General features: G+C 41.8%; 2 protein-coding genes across 3 annotated transcripts in view; one reads left to right on the forward strand and one right to left on the reverse strand.

The window, feature by feature from the left end:
• Positions 1-3,380, reverse strand: part of LOC126409171 (serine/threonine-protein kinase pim-2-like) — a 5,821-nt gene extending 2,441 nt beyond the window's left edge. Inside the window, exons 1-8 of the mRNA XM_050075135.1 lie at positions 3,317-3,380; positions 1,966-2,385; positions 1,428-1,522; positions 1,251-1,298; positions 885-1,106; positions 431-608; positions 275-324; positions 104-227 (exon numbers count right to left, since the gene is read on the reverse strand). Of these exons, the coding sequence (XP_049931092.1) occupies positions 104-227; positions 275-324; positions 431-608; positions 885-1,106; positions 1,251-1,298; positions 1,428-1,522; positions 1,966-2,385; positions 3,317-3,380 (1,201 nt within the window). The remainder of the gene's footprint in view (positions 1-103; positions 228-274; positions 325-430; positions 609-884; positions 1,107-1,250; positions 1,299-1,427; positions 1,523-1,965; positions 2,386-3,316) is intronic.
• A 5,110-nt stretch (positions 3,381-8,490) lies between these two features.
• abhd8a (abhydrolase domain containing 8a) lies at positions 8,491-17,997 on the forward strand. 2 transcript variants are annotated; one of them, XM_050033713.1, is made up of 5 exons: positions 8,491-8,962; positions 12,436-13,262; positions 13,373-13,543; positions 13,645-13,861; positions 15,773-17,997. In XM_050033713.1, exons 2-5 carry the CDS (start codon positions 12,445-12,447, stop codon positions 15,974-15,976), a joined length of 1,410 nt encoding a protein of 469 aa, XP_049889670.1. In that variant the 5' UTR covers positions 8,491-8,962; positions 12,436-12,444; the 3' UTR covers positions 15,977-17,997. The 2 variants fall into 2 exon arrangements, with proteins under 2 accessions (XP_049889670.1, XP_049889669.1); XM_050033712.1 differs by lacking the exon at positions 8,491-8,962 and adding an exon at positions 11,870-11,996.
• Positions 17,998-18,541: the final 544 nt, after the last annotated feature.

An 18,541-nucleotide genomic window follows, 5' to 3' on the forward strand; every position in this document is an offset into this window, starting at 1 on the left:
TAAAAATATTGTAGTGTATTGTAGTATTAAATATCATCTTCTGTAATTTCAATTAAGTGACCCTTGCAAATGTTGTGTGTGTGTGTGTGTGTGTGTGTCTTACCTCTGGACAGATTCCTGTTGATTTTAAGCCCCTCCTTGAAGTAAACCTGAGTTTTAAATGAATGCTTATGGTCGAGCAGGTCCCATAACAGTGTTCCAAGCTGCCACACTGTTGTGGGAATGGCAGGTCCCATAACAGTGTTCCAAGCTGCCACACTGTTGTGGGAATGGCCTGATATTCTCGGACCAGAAACCATTCTGGAGGGGCTTTTGAGAAGGTACCTAAAATACACAATGTAAGACACAAAGACAGAGGGACACAGTCAGAGACAATCAACCATAGGGCAAGACGTAGAAATAAAATATCGGGAGAGGCCAGATATCATACCACAGTAGTAATTGCAGTATCCCTTTCTCACGAGGCAGCCGCAACCAAAATCGATCACTCGGACACGTGGGACAGTGGGTCCAGTTTCCACAAGGACGTTTTGCAACTTGATGTCCCTGTGAAAGACGCCGTTCGAGTGCATCTCAATGGCTGCATCTACCATCTGCTTCAGGATGATCTGTGATGGAGGGAGAGAGTGAAACAGACGAGTGAATGCAGTGGGGTTGAAGTTAAACGTTCGCTTCAGCAAAATTTGTTAGCTTAGCAGGCTAAGAAATAGCCCAGTGCATATACACCCTGAACACCATAGTGTGTTTTTACACCTCAGTGTCGATACGGATAAAACAAACAAGAAACGTTTTCATGACTGATCACTACACAATGTAAATTATGGCAATAATTAATAATAAAGGGACTGCAGCCTGACTCTTCATCCTTCACCTAGCTTCAGTACCTTAGCCTCGTGTTCTTGCAGGTAGCCTCCCTTGGCCCTGCGGTACTTGTGGAGATCCATGGAGGGGACTGGTCTTTCCACAACCAGGATTAGCTCCTCCTCCAGATCAAAACAGTCAAGAAGGGAGATGGCTGCAGTTTTCCCAGGTGAATCAGCTCCACCTGCTGCTTTCACCATGAGGGCGACTTCTTCAATGACTTTAAACACCTCTCCGTTCTGGACCTAAAGCAAATACAGAAAATATATAAACGAAAATAACATACCAACATTTATCATTCTATCGTTGTGCGTGGTCTGACCAATAGCACTACAAGTACAAACATGTTTCAGATGATCGTGCTTAGGACACCAGATTGAATCACTTACCACTTCCATGTAGTGGACCTTTTCTTTCCTAATGTGTTTGATGGCCACCTGAAAGACGGAAACACAAGTGTTTGGCACTTTCCAAGAATACACTTAAAGAACATTTGTTTTTACGAGAGAGAGAGAGAGAGAGAGAGAGAGAGAGAGAGAGAGAGAAGGATAATGTGTAAGACTTACTGGTGCCATGTCATTTTTTCTGTAGCCCTCATCAACCGCTCCAAAACCACCTTCACCAAGCTGGGAAAGCTCGTAGTAGTTGCCTTCAAATTCAGCTGCACACAGACACAGAGAGATGACGTGTATTTGTATTACTGTAACTTTAGAGAGATGCCTATTGAGCAGAAATATGCTCACCTGCTTTTGGACGAGAAATCAGCTCATGTCTAAATATGAAGCTATAAATACTGCAAACAGGGGCATGTGCCAATTTTACCCTTCGAATTACGGACGGATTAAACAAACAAGATATATATGTATTAAAATGTGAGCTTTAGAGATGCTGATAGGTGGATTTTGTTTACTGCAGACAGAGGTAGGCTTGCTATTTTCAGTCTTTGTGCTAAGCTAAGCTATCAGACTTCTGGCTGTAGTTTCATATTTTGGGTACAAACATGAGAGTGGTATTAATCTCCTCATCCAACTCTTGGCAGCAAATGAGCATATTCTTCAAAATTTCGTAGGTGCAACCTAACTTTCTTTCACACTATCAGCTTACCTCGGTTGGTTTTGACTGTGAAGGACAAGTCGTATGTTTCCTCCTCATCTGACAATGAGGATGAACATGCGCTGATCCTTGGACTGAGGTCAGAGCTCTTCTTTGAGGCTCTGTCTGCGTCATCGTGGGCCTTTCTTTCACTTTGCCTCACTTTGACACCCTCAAACACCACACTGCTGGGCTCAGTGATGCTGACGTGATCGCTACCCCTGATCTTTTTGTTGGGGCGCTCTTCATCAGCCTCCTGAGCCTTCCGCTTGCTCCCCCTCACACTTGCACCTTCATATATAGCGAAGTGCGGGGTGTGGGTACTATCCTCAGTCTTCACTTTCTTCTTGGAGGGCCCTTCATCGGTGCTGGCCTTCCTTTTGGCCGTCCGCTCTTTGACTTCTTCCAAAATGTTGTGTCTGGAGTCATTATCTAAAATCAAAGGAAAAACAAAGTGGAACACCAATTAGTTGATGGCATTTAGTGTTGTGTCAATAATTGTAACAAATGGCCTTTGTATTAACTCACAGCCACTAAATTGTTGGTTCTCAAGCCCCCCACCCCTTTCCCAATGTGTCACAACATATTGGAATTGTGCATTTTCTCTCACATGCTCACATGTGTGTGACTGCACGCAAGTGACCATCACCTGCCGAGGCCATATACTGAATGTGGGCAGTGCCTGACATGACCATAAAAGCTAGCTTGCTAATGAACATATTGAAATATGATGTAATTGAAACATTTTACGTCTTCTTATGTTACATGCCTGTCTCCTGACTCACTGCCAACCAGGCAGCGTCTCTCGTGTGGGACTGCTTGTATTTGTCAGGACCAGTATCATATAATAGCCTATTGGCTGGTTAGACATGGCAATCAATAAATGTCTCTTCCACATGTACATCTTTGATATTGGTTGAGGCTGCAACTCCATGCGATCTGAAGATTCAAATTTGCTTTGCCACCGGAAGCAAATGGGTTTTTTCCCCCTTTGACTCAAACTGAATTGAAGTGAACAGACGGTGAATATTTGCTGGTGTTAATTTTGCCAATGTGTGCTTGTGCCCTAAATCTTTATCTACTGTATGTTCCCTTCTGATATATTTGATAGTTTACCTTTCTAGGTGTTTGAAATTTAATTTCTTGATCCAAAAGAAAATCACAAAAACTGCCCACAATTAATGGACCCATGCAAACTGGGTGAGGTGCAATCATACACTGCCCCTTAAATGTTTCACAGACCTGATAGGTTGGAAGCCATTCCTCTAAATCTCATATATTTTATCAGGATGAGAGGAAACTGACTGAGTTATTTTAGTTACCAAGTCAGAGTTACTGTCCATCCCTCTTTTTTGACACTCACCTTGATCCTCTCCAGAGGCCAGAGCGTGAAGAGTCTTCAACTCCTGTGCAGATTTATCAGCCATGATGGTTAAATGCTGATAATACGATAATTCGTAACTAAGTAGTTAACAGTTGTGTAACTCGAATGTTGGTCTGTGTGCGTCTGACTGTTATGAGGTGAACTGGTCTTATATACCTGACTAACAAAGAGATTCCGAAATGCAGAACATTCAAGGTCCAATTCCAATTTCAAGTCCAATTCTAACTCCAATAATGATAACAGTTACAACAGCAACAATAACAAAATTGATAATAATACATTATTAATATAATGTTATGACCAAACACAGTAAAGGTCCTTCTCATAGAATCATACACTGAAAGTTTGGAGGAGCTGACTAAATAAGTTGACACAAAGGTGTGACTGCTTACCAATGTGAAATTTCACAATGACAAAATACACCAAATACAACTGCTATTTTTTCTCAACGTTTTTTGTTTGTTTGTTTTGTTCTTGTTTTTTATTGTATTAATGCTTCTTTGTGTTTAAATCTCTGTTATACTGCAATAAACACTTAGAGCTTGAATAAAAGGGGCAGCAGGACTAAGTGCTTTCAGGGTGGCCTTTAAGACCTTTTCACATTACAACAAGCTCAGTTAACAGAAAAATTAAGCCGTCTACAATCCAATACAACAGCCCTGTAATAAATACTATCCTTATGACGCTCATAATATTCTGTTGAGTTCAAACTTCGGTTTGAGACCATGTTTTGTCATATCACATTTATATTCAAAGAAGCGTTTTGTTTTTTGTACACATTCAGTTAGATATGAAAGACTATATTAAGCTCCAAAAGTCACTTTTCAAGTGTGAGAAATAAGTCTTTTGTATGCATGAATATTAGATCTTTAACTTAAATGTCCAGTGTGTAGGATTTAGTTGAGGTTGCAGAACTGAAACTTCTCCCTTGTGCCAAGTGTGTTGGAGAACTATGTTGGCTGATGCAAAAATATGAAAATGCGAATGACTTCATAGAGCCAGTGTTTCATTTGTCTGTTCATTTAACAAAGCAGAGTCAACAAATTACAACAAATTGGGCACTTATAACAGTTTGCCTAAGTAGAATAAGCCACACCAACTACAGGAAAGGAAGAAACAAACAGATAAATATGAGTAAATACCACCTAAGTAAAAATTAAGTAGCACATTAACTTAAGAGGATGGTAGACTTCATAAAATTAATTAATTAATTCATTTATTCTCCGTAAGTGCTTATCATGTTGGGGGTCACAGGGGGGCTGGAGCCTATCCCAGCTGACATTGGGCGAGAGGCAGGGTACACCCTGGACAGGTCACCAGACTATCACAGGACTGACACATAGAGACAGACAACCATTCACACTCACATTCACACCTACAGACAATTTAGAGTCACCAATTAACCTGCATGTTTTTGGATTACCTATAGAAGACCTACGCTGACATGGGGAGAACATGCAAACTCTGCACAGAGGGGCTCCTCCACCCCGGGTTCACACCAGGAACTCTCTTACTGTGAGGTGACAGTGCTAACTGCTCCACTGCCACAGTAATTGGTAATTGTTAATCCTTACGCTTAAAGATTCAGTAGATGCAATGTCTGTCATTAATTTTATCCATTTAACAATGGCAGAGAAAAATCCTTGAAGTGCCAATATAGCTTACCAATGCAAGACCAATATTTTGTTATATGTACCTGGTGGTAGGAGAGACCCGTTTCCACACAACTTGGTTAAACATGGAAATGAAAGTTCACCTGCTCCCTCGAAAATGTAAGTTAACTCAACTTGAGGATTACCTTTGTTTCAACTCAGAAAATAAAGTTCATAAGATTGATTTAACTACAATGTCCTAGTTGATTAACAGTTTTTTTTAAGTTGTAAAGTTGATTGACCTTTTAATCACTTGTTGTTTCAACTTGTTACTGTGAGTTAACTCAAATAATTACTTGACATGAGAAGTGCTAAAAACTTTCCTTACCTCATCAAATAAATGCACATTCCTGCATTATTCCACATTGCTCAGCAGACCCAGAACACGCTGGAGGGACTACATATCCCATCTGGCCTGGGAATGCCTCACGGTCCCCCAGGAGGAGCTGGAAAGTGTGGCTGGGGAGGGGGACGTCTGGGTGGCTTCGCTTGGCCTGCTGCGCCTGCGACCCAGCCCTGGATAAGCAGATGAAAATGGATGGATAGATGGATGGATGGATGGATGGATGGATGGATGGATGGATGGACAATTACATGACTTGCTATTTCAAGTTAAGATGATTTAAATTGAAAAAAAAAATACATTTATTTAAAATAAAATAAAAAAAAAATAAAAATTATACATGCGCTTAAACATTTCATTTGGTTTTGGTAGACTCAAACAAGTCTTCACACCCAAATATCTGTGTTTGCACAAATGGTACCCTCATAACTTGACATACTTCTCCATAGTCAGTGTCTCACATACAGTAGATGTCAGTCAGCACACCAACAGTTTGGAGAATTAGGCAGGAGTCCAACATGGAAGCCAAGCAATGTCATGCTGTAGATGGGGGTTAGACACAAAACATATTTTAGCCACCAGGAAAAAAAATTCCCACCTAGAAAAATCAATATGCCATATTGAGAGTATGTTCACCACTTTACCAACCAAGCCTGTTCCTACAGGGAAGCCATTAATGTCTTCAGTTCCCATCTATGCTCTCATCAAATCCACCACACTCTGTTACCAGCAGCCATTCAATTGCTTAACTATACATACAATTTTGTTTGCCAGTTTACCTTAGCTGTAGGTCTTCTGCAACGTGCTCTGCCATGTTGACAGACCAGAATAACTCTCTTTGTAACACAAATGGGGGCATCTTCAGAGTAGTCCTCCACTCGCCAAAGTGGTCTCAGTTTACTGGAGTCTTTCAAGTCATCAGACCTAAGATCATAAGAAAGGAAAGGAAAACTCTGTCAATATCTGTTTTATCTAATGAGATACAGTTTTCAATCTGTTCATCTTACATCAATGATTTTATCACAGTAACATGTATCTAGTGGACTGAGAAGGCAATTGATTATATTATTCTAGTTGTCTAAGGTTTAATTAGGGTCTGGGCAGCTAAGCTGCCAGGACACTATTGTAATCCTAGGTATTCTTCTGCTTTCTTCTTCCGAGGAAATCATACTTCCCATGGGTGAAAACTCACCAAACTTTGCACAAAGGTCCAGTCTCATGCCAGATATCCTCAGCTGTAAACTCAAGCCAATAGGTCTGATGATGGCGCTACAGCAAGCATCTAAAGTTCAAAACTTTGAAAATTCATAACAAATCAACCATACGTGCTACAACTTCACAACATTCATCAAACTGTAGCCCCAATACTTAAGAAACTTTGGTACACACAAACCTAAATTATGAAGTTCATCACTGTTTTTTTTTCAAAAACTGTAAAATTTCTTAAACCTATCTCCTCCCACAATTTTTGCTCAATTGACACCAAACTTGCTACAGAGCATCTTCAGACTGTCCTACACAAACTATGTTTCTCAGATTTTTGATTTATCAAAAATTGAGCCTACAGTGCATCAAAATGTTTGACTGTAAACGGTACTGTAAACATATACATGCAAATTCATGAAAAAAAGACAAAATTCCAGAGTCATGGTAGATGATGTGTGGCAAATTTCAGAATTTTATCTCAAAAACTGAATTTTTGACAGCATTTTGAATTTTGCTCTAATGTGAACAATTGGAGTCAATGTAAAAATGGCAATTTTAAACATCAGTTTTTCACTTATGGAGCAAATCAATCATTGTTACAAACAAATTACCAACATCTCCATGCTGTCTAGATGCAATATGTGTATTTTCAGATTTTTGTCTTAATAACTGAATTTTTTACAGTGGTTTCAAATCTGCCTTTCCATGCACGGATGGCTGCTTTCCTACACAACAGTGAATGGCTTACTCAATTTGTGAAGCCACTGTTGAGTTGCTACTTGCCAATTAGCTCAGAGCGGTAGATGACCGTCTTAGGTTCCAGAGGTTGCGGATTCGAGCCTCAACTGGTGCAGAATCCACATTGTAATGTAATCATCTTCTTGTGCTCCAGCTTATTGCTTAAAATTGCCTGAGCGTGACTGATCACTGTGCAGCATCTTCAAGTCTTTTTTCTGCTAGAAAATCTGCCTTCTCATGCTTGAAAATAAACCAAACTTTGCACAAAGATCCAGTGTCAATACTTCAGTGTGAAACCATCTGAGGCTTCTCACTTTGCACATAGCTCAACTAGTTAAACATCAGTTTTTCACTTATGAAGCAAATCAATCATTGTTAAAACAAATGACCAACATCTCCATGCTGTCTAGATGCAATATGTGTATTTTCAGATTTTTGTTTCGATAACTGAATTTTTTACAGGGGTTTGAAATCTGCTTTTCCATGCATGGACGGCAGCTAAACCTGCACGTCTGGCTTAGTCAGTTTGTGAAGCTACACGAGTTGTCACTGTCTAATTAGCTCGGTGAGATAGAAATTGATTCTTAGTCTCAGAGGTTGTGAGTTCAAGCCTCAGCTGCTGCAAAAGGCAGATTGTGTTGTTGTCTTGTGCTTGTTGCTCTGAATTGCCAGCTATAATTTTGTTTATTATTTCAATGCCATTTGGTCTTATAAGAAAACATGCAGTGTGGTGTGTGGGCTGATGTGGGAGGACATGGTAATTGGCCCAATTGATTTTTGAATCCTGGTATTAAAACACCAGTGTGTGCCATGCATAAACATAAAGCAGCAATTGTTATTTACATCTGCTGCCAGAGTACACACTTGTTTCCCTCGCAGGCTCTCCGCCCCATAAACGTCACAGCTGGCATTCCGTGACAGGCACCGGGCTGTCCCACTGTCTCACTTGTGCCAATTTGTTGATGTGGAGTTCAAGGGTAACAGAGGGACGCAGCGCATCTTAATCTAATTGGTTAAAGGTCGTTTCTGCCTTCAGTGACGCAGCAGCTGCAGTAACACCATCTCAGGTGTCAGGTTATGATGATGAAGGTGATAGTGTGCCTGCAGCCTCATCGTGGTCACGTGCCCGCCTATTGAGATAATTAGTTGGACTCTCATTTTTATAATTTCTGTCACTTTCCCCGACTGCAAGCACGCGCACGCACACACGCACGCATTTTGCTTTTCTATCAGCCTTGGCAACAAGGAAACAACCCTCTCCCATTGGCTTCTTCTGGGTGTGCAGCTGTCTTCTATTCGTCCTCCTCGCTGCCACTCAGCAGCGAAAATGCCCGAAGATTGCTGCTGCTGCTGCTGCTGCGGATACAAGGGCAGCAGGGCTGGGTAGGGTCTGGCCTGAGTGCGCAGTGGATGCTGAGAGAGACAAAAAAAACAACATTGCAATCGTTATGGGTGTCTTACTGAGATGCAGTCTCCACACTTTCACGGATGCATGCTTCATCATCATCATCTCAAGCCTCTCCATGTTGTGTGATAGCAGTCTGCTGAGGCCAAAAACAAGCTCTGACTGTCTTGCAGCATCTCTAGCGTAGACAAATTGTTGCACCAAATGCAACGTTTTCTCAGCTCGGCCCGCGTCGTCTGGTGCAGATTCCTGATCAGCCTCCATCATCAGTAATTCTGCAGGTAAGGGGTCGATTTTTATTGCATTGTTGTCTAATTAGCTGCTGTTTATTGTGCAGCGCATTGTCATCGGCATCGATCAACAGCTGCACGGTGACTGCATGCATTTGTTGTGTGACAGAGCAAAAATAATAGACATATCAATATACATATAACCTTTTTCAAATTGTAATGCGACACTGTTAATCAGGCCTATGTGTAACACTTGTGCGTTTTCGTAAATGATGTGCGTCAAATCATTAAAATACTACTGCGGTTTTTGCCTCGATATTATGACTCATGTTTTTCTAGAACCAGCTACGCTATTTGATATTTGTGCATTAGTGCTTCTTAACAGAAACTAGATGATGATGGTGGATATTTGCAAATATAGGCAACGCATTTCATGTGCAGACTGCGTCGCACTGTACCGTGTGATGTGAAAATAGAGCAGCACACTATGTACCAAATGTGTGTTACTATAAGACTTGGCCGACACATCAACCTACATATTCTGCAATGCAGACAAAAAAAAAATCCTCATGGATGAGTAACCTTCAGCCTGTGTGACTGTGGGGTGTGTGGGTGTCAGACACTTGGTCCCTTCAGCCGTATTCAAATCCTGGATGACCGTGGTGATGGATTGTAGGTCAGGAGGAGAATCCCTGGTTTGGAGTCACTGGGCTCTTTGCCAGCGCTGATGTGGTTGGCTTTGTGTTAATGAGGTGTTGTGGCGTCTTAACACCAGAGTCATTTAAACTGTTAAACAAGGTGACATCCCGCCATGTTGTCATCCACCACCTCTTAGGACTTAAACCTTTACCTAATGTACCACTTGTAGCTGATGTGCCACAGCTGATTGGATCACAATGAAATGACGGGCTTCAAAGTGGAGGAGCCATCACAAATAGATGGAGAGATAGATGGAGAGATGGGTGGATGATAACAAGGACACAGTGCACAATCAATACGTCAGTGCTATACTTGGATGTTTGTGCAAAGACAGGTCTCTCTGTCAACTCACTTGGCTCATGGGTGTAACAGGTCAGCATGAACCCTGCTGTGCAGATGTACACTAGTAAACCAGCTCCATGTGCCTTAACCAAGCTGTTGTTAAGGTCCTAAAGGGACAGTTCACCCCAAAATCAAAAATACATGTTTTCCCTCTTCCCTGTAGTGCTGTTTATCAGTCTAGATTGTTTTGGTGTGAGTTGCAGAGTGATATCGGCCATAGAGATATCTGCCTTCTCTGCAGTGTAATGGAACTGTGTGGCACTCTGCTTGTGGTGCTTGAAGTGCGCCTAGTGCACTGAGCCGGCTAATATTACAGCTTCAGCCTCTCGTCCATGAGTAGATGCACTCTTCCTTCTGCATGTTGATACGGTTGGCAGGTGTAGTTCAGTAGAAAATAGTTCCTACATGAAACTGCTCACAACAAGGTCTATGGATTATCTTGAGTAACCAGGTCATGATTTCTGTAAAGAGACATTGCTGTTGAGCTTTTCAAATGTATTTTTTGGCGCTTTGAGCACCACAAGCTGAGTGCCATCTAGTGCCATTACATTAAAGAAAAGGAAGACATCTCTTCGGCTGATATCTCCAACACTCTGCAACTCATAGCAAAACAATTTAGATTGATAAATAACACTACAGGTAAGAGGGAATGTGTATTGTTGATTTGGGGATGAACTGTCCCTTTAACCTTGATTTTATCCAAGAAACTGTTACAAATGTAGATTAGATTAGATTTGACATTATTGTCCTTGCACTGAGCACAGGTACTGAGAAAACAAAATGCAGTTTAGCATGTTTCCCAGATCCCAATCTGAACGAGCATCCGTGGGACATGCTGATACCCCACCTCAAAACCACAGGACTCAAAGCATCTGTTGCCAGACACCTCAGGAAACCCCACCTAGAGGTCATGAATCCATCTTCGATAAGTCAGAGCCAAGCCTAATCCAAGGAAGACCCACCATGGTTCAGGGATGGATCAGGGGTGCCACTGGGGTACCGGTTCATCCCACACATCTGGATCAGATTGAAATCTGGGGAATTTGGAGGCCAGTTTTATTTATCAATCTTTTAATTTATTTTAGTCAAAAAAAGCTCTTCTGTGTGAGTCCACATTTCTGTTGTTCAAAATCTTTGAACCTACCGCTGAACCTAACACTGTCTTTAAACTAATCTAACTCTCTAATAACCATATTCCTTAGGGTTGCATGATATTGGATTAATTGCCGATATTCGATATGCCGATTACCAATATCGATATATCCACTTTTTTCCCACACTCCAGTCTTCTGTAGTGGAATTGACACTTCATGTCTCCATCTGCTGGTGGGCCGTCACGATACACCAGCAGATGGAGACATGAAATACAATACTTTTCAATATATAAATATAGTATTTTGTCTCTCTGCAACATCTCAAGATGGCTAGATGTTCTGCAGTCTTATTAATTATCTTTAGACGGAAGCATGATCGAAGCCATGATCTTAACTACATGTGATATCATATGAGCTGTGAAGTGAGATCTGCCCTGCAGGCAGTAATGAACATGCTGGCTCTGTTCCACTCCGTTTCTGTAACCAGGAAACAGTAATGCCTTACCATGTCGATGTGACTCTTCCCACTCTGTTTCCTAGAGATAACCAGCCTGTGCTCGTATGAAACGTGAGGACAAATGATGCTTTATTTGCACAGCTGCCAGAATGCAGTTTTGCTGCGGCTGGACCTGAGCAGGGAAACAAAGATAGTTTCGATCCCTCATCTCTATTGGAAGCATCGTAGCTTGGAAAAAGTGCTGTCATGCTGTTATGAGACATACAGTTGGCAGGCATGTACACAGTCATGCCATATGACTGATGTTTCCTGTTTATATATATCCTGGTTCTGACCATGTGAAAAGGGGGGGGGGGTATTAATAGCAACTGTCTCAACATGTAAAAGGTCGGTGGTCAGTGACATTGAAACTGTAGTGCGGCACGAGTATTGTTTATATATTGTCTGTTTATGGACTTGGACTCCCTGAATGTTGAGCTGCTTCGTCACCCAGGTGAGTGTGTTCGTCGACCTTCACAAAGAGCTGCGCTTACACTGGTTATGGCATGTTGAATTTGCATAGCAGTATGGAGTCTGTTAAACTGAAAGCGTCCTCACTCTTGGCGTGTTTCATTTTCACTCGACACTGACTGCAGTTTGATGAAAGGATAGAGGAGACGGTTTCATTGTGACTGCGTTGCTAGGAAACAGCTTGGGTCCAGTTTTTACTGGAACCAAGCTGGGACCCAATTTCTCCCTGTTGAGCTGTTGACATTTCCACAGGAAATAAACCTGAAAACATGTTTTCAGTGAGAAACAAATGTGTTGTGTGAAGGTAGAGAAGCTTTACAAACATGACCTATTTTTCCATGTTGTACTTTTTATGCATCATCTTTTTCAAACTGAGCACCTGAGTGATGATCTGCTTTGTCTGTGTGATGTTGTTTATGCAGGGAAGCACCATGCTGACCAGTATCACCGAAGGCATACTGTGCTGCCTGACTGGGAAGGCTGCCAGTCTGGTCTTGCCCCTGGAGTCGTCAGAGCCCTCTGATGGTTTTGAGTTTGTGGAAGTGAAACCTGGGAGGGTCCTGCGGGTGCGGCACATCGTCCCCGAGCGTCAGCCTGTAGTAACGGAAGAGCAACTTGCGGGCAAGGAGAAGACGGATGGCGATGATGACGACGGCTCTCCTGAGGATCAGGATGAGAGCAGCACCGGAAGCAGTGTCCACTGCAAAAGGAAGATCACAGTCTACCGCAACGGCCAGCTGGTGATTGAGAACCTCGGTGATGTGTTGCACTCTGAGATCCTGCAGTGTCAGGACGGGGATCTGGAGCCGTGCAGCACAGTCGAGGTGGAGCTGGCAGACTACAAAGAAATGCCCTCTTCTCCAGACCCCAACCCCATTCCTCCTCCAGTTCCTCCATCCATTGGGGAACAGAAACCGGCTCCACCTCCACGCCGGCGCCGGCGCAAGCCAAAGCGTACAGTGCAAATCGACTCGAAGAGGGTGATCTCAAGCTGCAAGGGGACGCACTCGGACGTAGCGCTGTTCTTCGTGCATGGTGTGGGAGGTTCTCTGGACATTTGGAGCAGCCAGCTGGACTTCTTCTCTCGGCTGGGTTATGAGGTCATAGCCCCCGACCTGGCGGGGCATGGAGCTAGCATCGCTCCACAGATTGCAGCAGCTTATACTTTTTACGCCCTTGCAGAGGACCTTCGTGCCATCTTTAAGAGATATGCTCGGAAACGCAACATTCTCATCGGCCACTCTTATGGGTAAAGATTTGTGACATAATTTGTGATAAATCACTCACCATATTGATTTACCTATCTAGTTATTAACGTGTTATTAACATGATGTCCCCATCTCATTGTGTCTCTTACAGTGTGTCATTTTGCACCTTCCTGGCCCACGAATATCCCGATCTGGTCCATAAAGTGGTGATGATCAATGGAGGGGGTCCCACAGCTCTGGAGCCCAGCCTGTGCTCCATCTTCCAGCTGCCGTCCTGTGTCCTGCACTGTCTGTCACCCTGTCTGGCCTGGAGCTTCCTCAAGTAAGATCTGTGTTTGTATACTGCCTGAATAAACAGCATTGCTTGTTGATGTCAAAACAGAGAAACCTTATAAAGAACATTGTCTCTTCTCTGACCTTCAGAGCTGGATTTGCCCGTCAGGGTGCCAAAGAAAAGCAGCTGTTGAAACAGGGCAATGCCTTCAATGTGTCTCCGTTTGTCCTGCGAGCCATGATGAGCGGCCAGTACTGGCCTGAGGGGGATGAGGTCTACCACGCCGAGCTCACTGTGCCCATCCTTCTGGTTCATGGCCTGTGCGACAAGTTTGTGCCCATGGATGAGGACCAGCGGATGGCAGAGGTAAAGTACTTCTACATTCGTGAATGCGTGCTGATTTATCATGTGATATTTAGAGCTACAGTGGCTGACTTTTATGGGAAACACTTTTTGTCATAAAAAAAATCATGTCTCTCCTCCTCACCGTATTGCCTCTAACGGCATTTGCTAGAATCTACCATGACGCAACGAAAACAACCAATCCAAGGAGCCAAGGAGTCTCTTACGCAGCTGTCAGTCATGTCAAACACGTCTCGTAAACTGCAGTCAAACAAATATGAATCAAGATTCTGTTACTCCATTGCCTGTCTTTCACTTCAAATGTTTTCAGAAACATATTTTAGTGTACTGTTTAGCTGTGAAATGAGAAAGTTGGTCGAGCCAGTAGGCGGTGCTGGTGCTCTGTAATACATTACACAACTGATTGCTTGTAAAAAGTGAGTGATATTAACTCTTGGCCAACAGATTCAAACCCAGAACTCTCCAGCTGAGAAGTGACAGTGCTAACCACTGCACCACCTTGCCACTTAGGGATTGAACTGATCATTTCAGTTTTTTTAATTGACCAAGTAACCACACTATGCTCAACTGATTAGTTCCCAAGAGAAGTACGCATTGTCTGAATGCAGCTCAGCTCAGCACTCTCCAGTCCCATGAAACAAACGTTGACTTTGGCCTTCCTGCATAGATGCTGACACAAGCACATGTTGCAGTGCAGGGATTACACAATATCTTGGAGTACTTCCTATGGTATTTTTTTTATGTCGCAGTTGTAACTGTTAACAAATATGCAGGTATATACGGGTAGGGGAGACTGTAGCTGTGTCTCAGCTCAGGGGCTGCAGCCTTCGAAGGCCGCATTTGAAGACCGATTGCGTCACATCGGTGCAACCAAGGCTGTCCCATTTTGAAGGCTCCTTCAAATGCGGCTGAGAAATGTAGCCCTCTTTACCAGAATTTGGGGGATGCAACAGATGAATCCCTCTTGGCCCAGCCTATCCCAAGATGCATTGCATTGCAGGTTAACTAACAGTTGTTAACTAGCTAACGGTTAACTGTTGTTAACATCCTCAAGTATTAAATAAATATATGTTTATTTAATAACAGTGTCTGGGTCCATGATTTAGGGCTAATTAACTCACTAGCTCACTCCTTTCATCAAGCGCAGCTGGTTGCTAGGTAACAGGAATGCTAACGGGTCAGGGCGAGAACAACTAGTGATGCAACCAGGAAATCCTCGGCAGACCAGAGCGTCCCATTTTGGAGACTGTTCGGTTTGGTTGATGCGGCCTTCAAAGGACGTGGCAGTGATTTTAATATTTTAGCATTTTATAATCTTATTTACGTATGTAATTGTTCGTACTGGTGTTTTACATTTGTGCACTTGTTATATTGCTATATATTTGTGTCATTCTTTTAATTTTGCGCATTTGATTTGATTTGATCATTTATCCATTACTAATTATTTTACTTGATGACAAATATACTTAATTAAAATTAAAACGATATGCATGGGTTTTATTACAACCCCTCAAAATCCTTTTTTACAGTGCACTGTTGAGTTGTGAAATGAGAAAGTTTGTGACCAGGCTGCCATGTTGAAAATAGTGGAGCGGAGCATCAAGCTCTACCCACCAGCTCGACCAACTTTCTCATGTTACAGCTAAACTGTACACTAAAATATAAATAAATAGTTTCTGAAAACAATTTAGGTGAGAAATAAGCAATGCAGTAACAGAATCTTGATTCATATTTGATCAGCGCTGACTAGTTTGACAGTTTGATTGTAGTTCATGAGCAGTGATTGACATGATTGACAGCTGCATTAGAGACTCCTCAGCTGTTTGATTGGTTGTTTTCTTTCACTTGTTGTAATATTTGCACTGTACTGGCACCCACCATAATATTCTGCATTCATTTTGCCTCCCTTTCTAGATCCTTCTGTTTGCATTCCTAAAAGTCATCGAGGAAGGAAGTCACATGGTCATGATGGAGTGCCCCGACACTGTCAACACCCTTCTCCACGAGTTCTTTCTATGGGAGCCCGACATGTCCAGAAAAGACAGCAGCAAGACAGCAGACACAGCTCTCAGTGACACTCTCCACACACTGAGAATCAATAAAGCTATGGACAAATAACCACGGAGGAGTTTAGTTTTGTTACGGAACCAAGTAGAAGGCCTTTTTTGGCATGTGTTCTTAAGGCTGCTCCCAGGCTGAGAGCTGTTATAAGCAGGGCCACATCTTCAGGATGCAGACGGCCACTGGTGCTCCAAGATAAAGCAGGACTTAGGCATGGTGCCGACCAGGGAATGATGGAACGGACATAAAGACGAGAGGAATGGATGCAAATACACAGTCAGTTTGTGCTTCGCTTTTTGATACCAGTTTGTGCTCCATCGCGTCACGTTTGCAAAACGACACAACACCTGGAGGACTATGTCCATTCGTGATTTGTTCATGAAACGTATCTGGCGAAGAACTGACTACCACAAGATGCAAAATCCATGAAATGGTGTGTGAATTGCCTCAACTTTATCTTAGATATTCTGTAAAGTACCGCAGAGCTTCTGTTCTGCCTTTACAAATTGGTTATTACGTATGGTAGGCCCATTGTACTTCTGCTCTCAGTGGGAAGACTGGCGAAATTAAGGAACTACAGATCTGATTTGCCAGTACGATGGTGAAGGACACCTTAAGTGTTGATGATAATAGTTTGTTATCAAATACGGACTGACTAGTAGGTCATGGGTTAAAAATCCTAAATATATATCGATGTACATGCAATATGTAATTATTAATTACACCACATGCATACATAAATGACATTATGCCGTAGGAGAAACATGGAGATCCACTGTGTATCTGCAGTCCAGCCACTACAATGTGCAGTGTACACCATCTCAAACATGAAGACTCACAATCACAGCTACTGTCAATATAATTGGCTCATCTCTTTCCAAAGTACAGAAATATATTTTCCATATATTGAACTCTAATATAAAATCTAAACCCAGAAAGCTACGTGTGTCTATGTCAAGCACAATATAACCAATTCATCGATTCATAGCTGCATGAAAATTAAGTAATATTCAACGAGAGGTTCATGTTGCAAGAACAAACTAAAATGGATGCCAGAAGGTTCTCCTCCTTTATTTTAGCAGCCATTTCTGCTGTAGTATATAATATCCTAAGGATACAAAGTACCGAGGCCTTGCATGAGTCCAGAATATGAAAAGGTGTGAGAGTTGTGTCAGACAATGTATTCTCATATTGAAAAATCCCCCTGTGCACTTCTCTCTAATCAAATGAGTGTTCCTTCTAATGTGTAAGTATTATTTTTGCCTTTATTTTGAAATAACAGCAACTGCCATAACAAACTGTGGTTGTACCGACCGCTTTGAGCTGCTGAGTGTGTTCCCCTACTACTCTCCAGTCCATCCTATTTATCTAATAGTGTCAGACAGAAAGAAGGAGCGAAACACGATGCTTGCTGAAAGACATTCATTCATGGGTGCTGCTTTGTCTCATAGTGGGACAGTAAGGTGCGGGTAAAAGCACAGTCTAATATGCTCCCTGACAGTGCGTCTCTGTTAGTTGGTGAACTGTTTTGAGAAGCAAATGGTGGTGGATTTGAGACTGGGTGTCCAAAATCAAATATGAGTCAGCCAAAGGAGGGACGTTTGTACTGACCACGCTGGTCTGTTATGCATTTTGACAGAATGCTGATGCAACATGGCTGGTCTTATGCAACTGGATCAAAACAGAGAGAAACAGACTGGAACTAAACCGACTTGGCACTGACATCTGAAAAATATTATATATTCTCTATGGACTTTCCAAAAACCAACAAGTGCTGCTGATGCAACGTACTGTACGTCTCCTTTGGTGTAAAAGGTCAGTAAAACTGTATGGACTACAGGGTGCACATGTACTTCCTCTTATAAAAGTGTGCATATACAAATTGTCAGTGCTCATATGTGCTATATCTTTTTGTGGTTAACAAAATGTGTTAATGTTATTGTTGCATTTATTCATGGGAATCATATTATATGCACTGCCTGAATGTAGATGCATATAACATTATATAGCCTATCGAAACCGTTGGATTCAGTGTATGAATGTGCCTTTCCTGGCATGAAATAAAAACCGATGTTCACAGTCAACATGATTTTGCGTGTTTTTGTGTTTGCAGTAATATAGCCTGTTTTTCTTCAGTCACTGTTGGATATAGTAACAGCGTAACTGTAATTTGACTAATTTCATTTATGTAGTCTACACACACAAAAATGCAGGTATTTAAAAAAAAAAAAGAAAAGAAGATATTTCTGCGTTGTGATCATTTCATGAGGACAAACTGTTAACATAAGTCTTACAGCTTGATGCAGGATACAACTGAATTAGTATAATCAGGTTATCTTTCCTATTTATTTCTAAAAAATGCAACATCTTTACTCATCCTCAAAGCAGTAAACCTAATTTAATAAATTCCACAAAAATTCCATGTGAACGTTGTTAGCTCTTTTCTCCAATATTTATTATTTAAAGCTGAATAATAATAATAATAATAATAATAATAATAACGATAATGGTGATGTGTTTTTTATTTTAGATATTTTCATTTATTTATTTATTTATTTATGTATTTATTTATTTATTTATTTATCCTCAAGAAGTATACCTAATTTAATTATTTCCCTAAAT

This window comes from Epinephelus moara, chromosome 21 (assembly GCF_006386435.1).
Source record: "Epinephelus moara isolate mb chromosome 21, YSFRI_EMoa_1.0, whole genome shotgun sequence".
NCBI lineage: Eukaryota > Metazoa > Chordata > Actinopteri > Perciformes > Serranidae > Epinephelus > Epinephelus moara.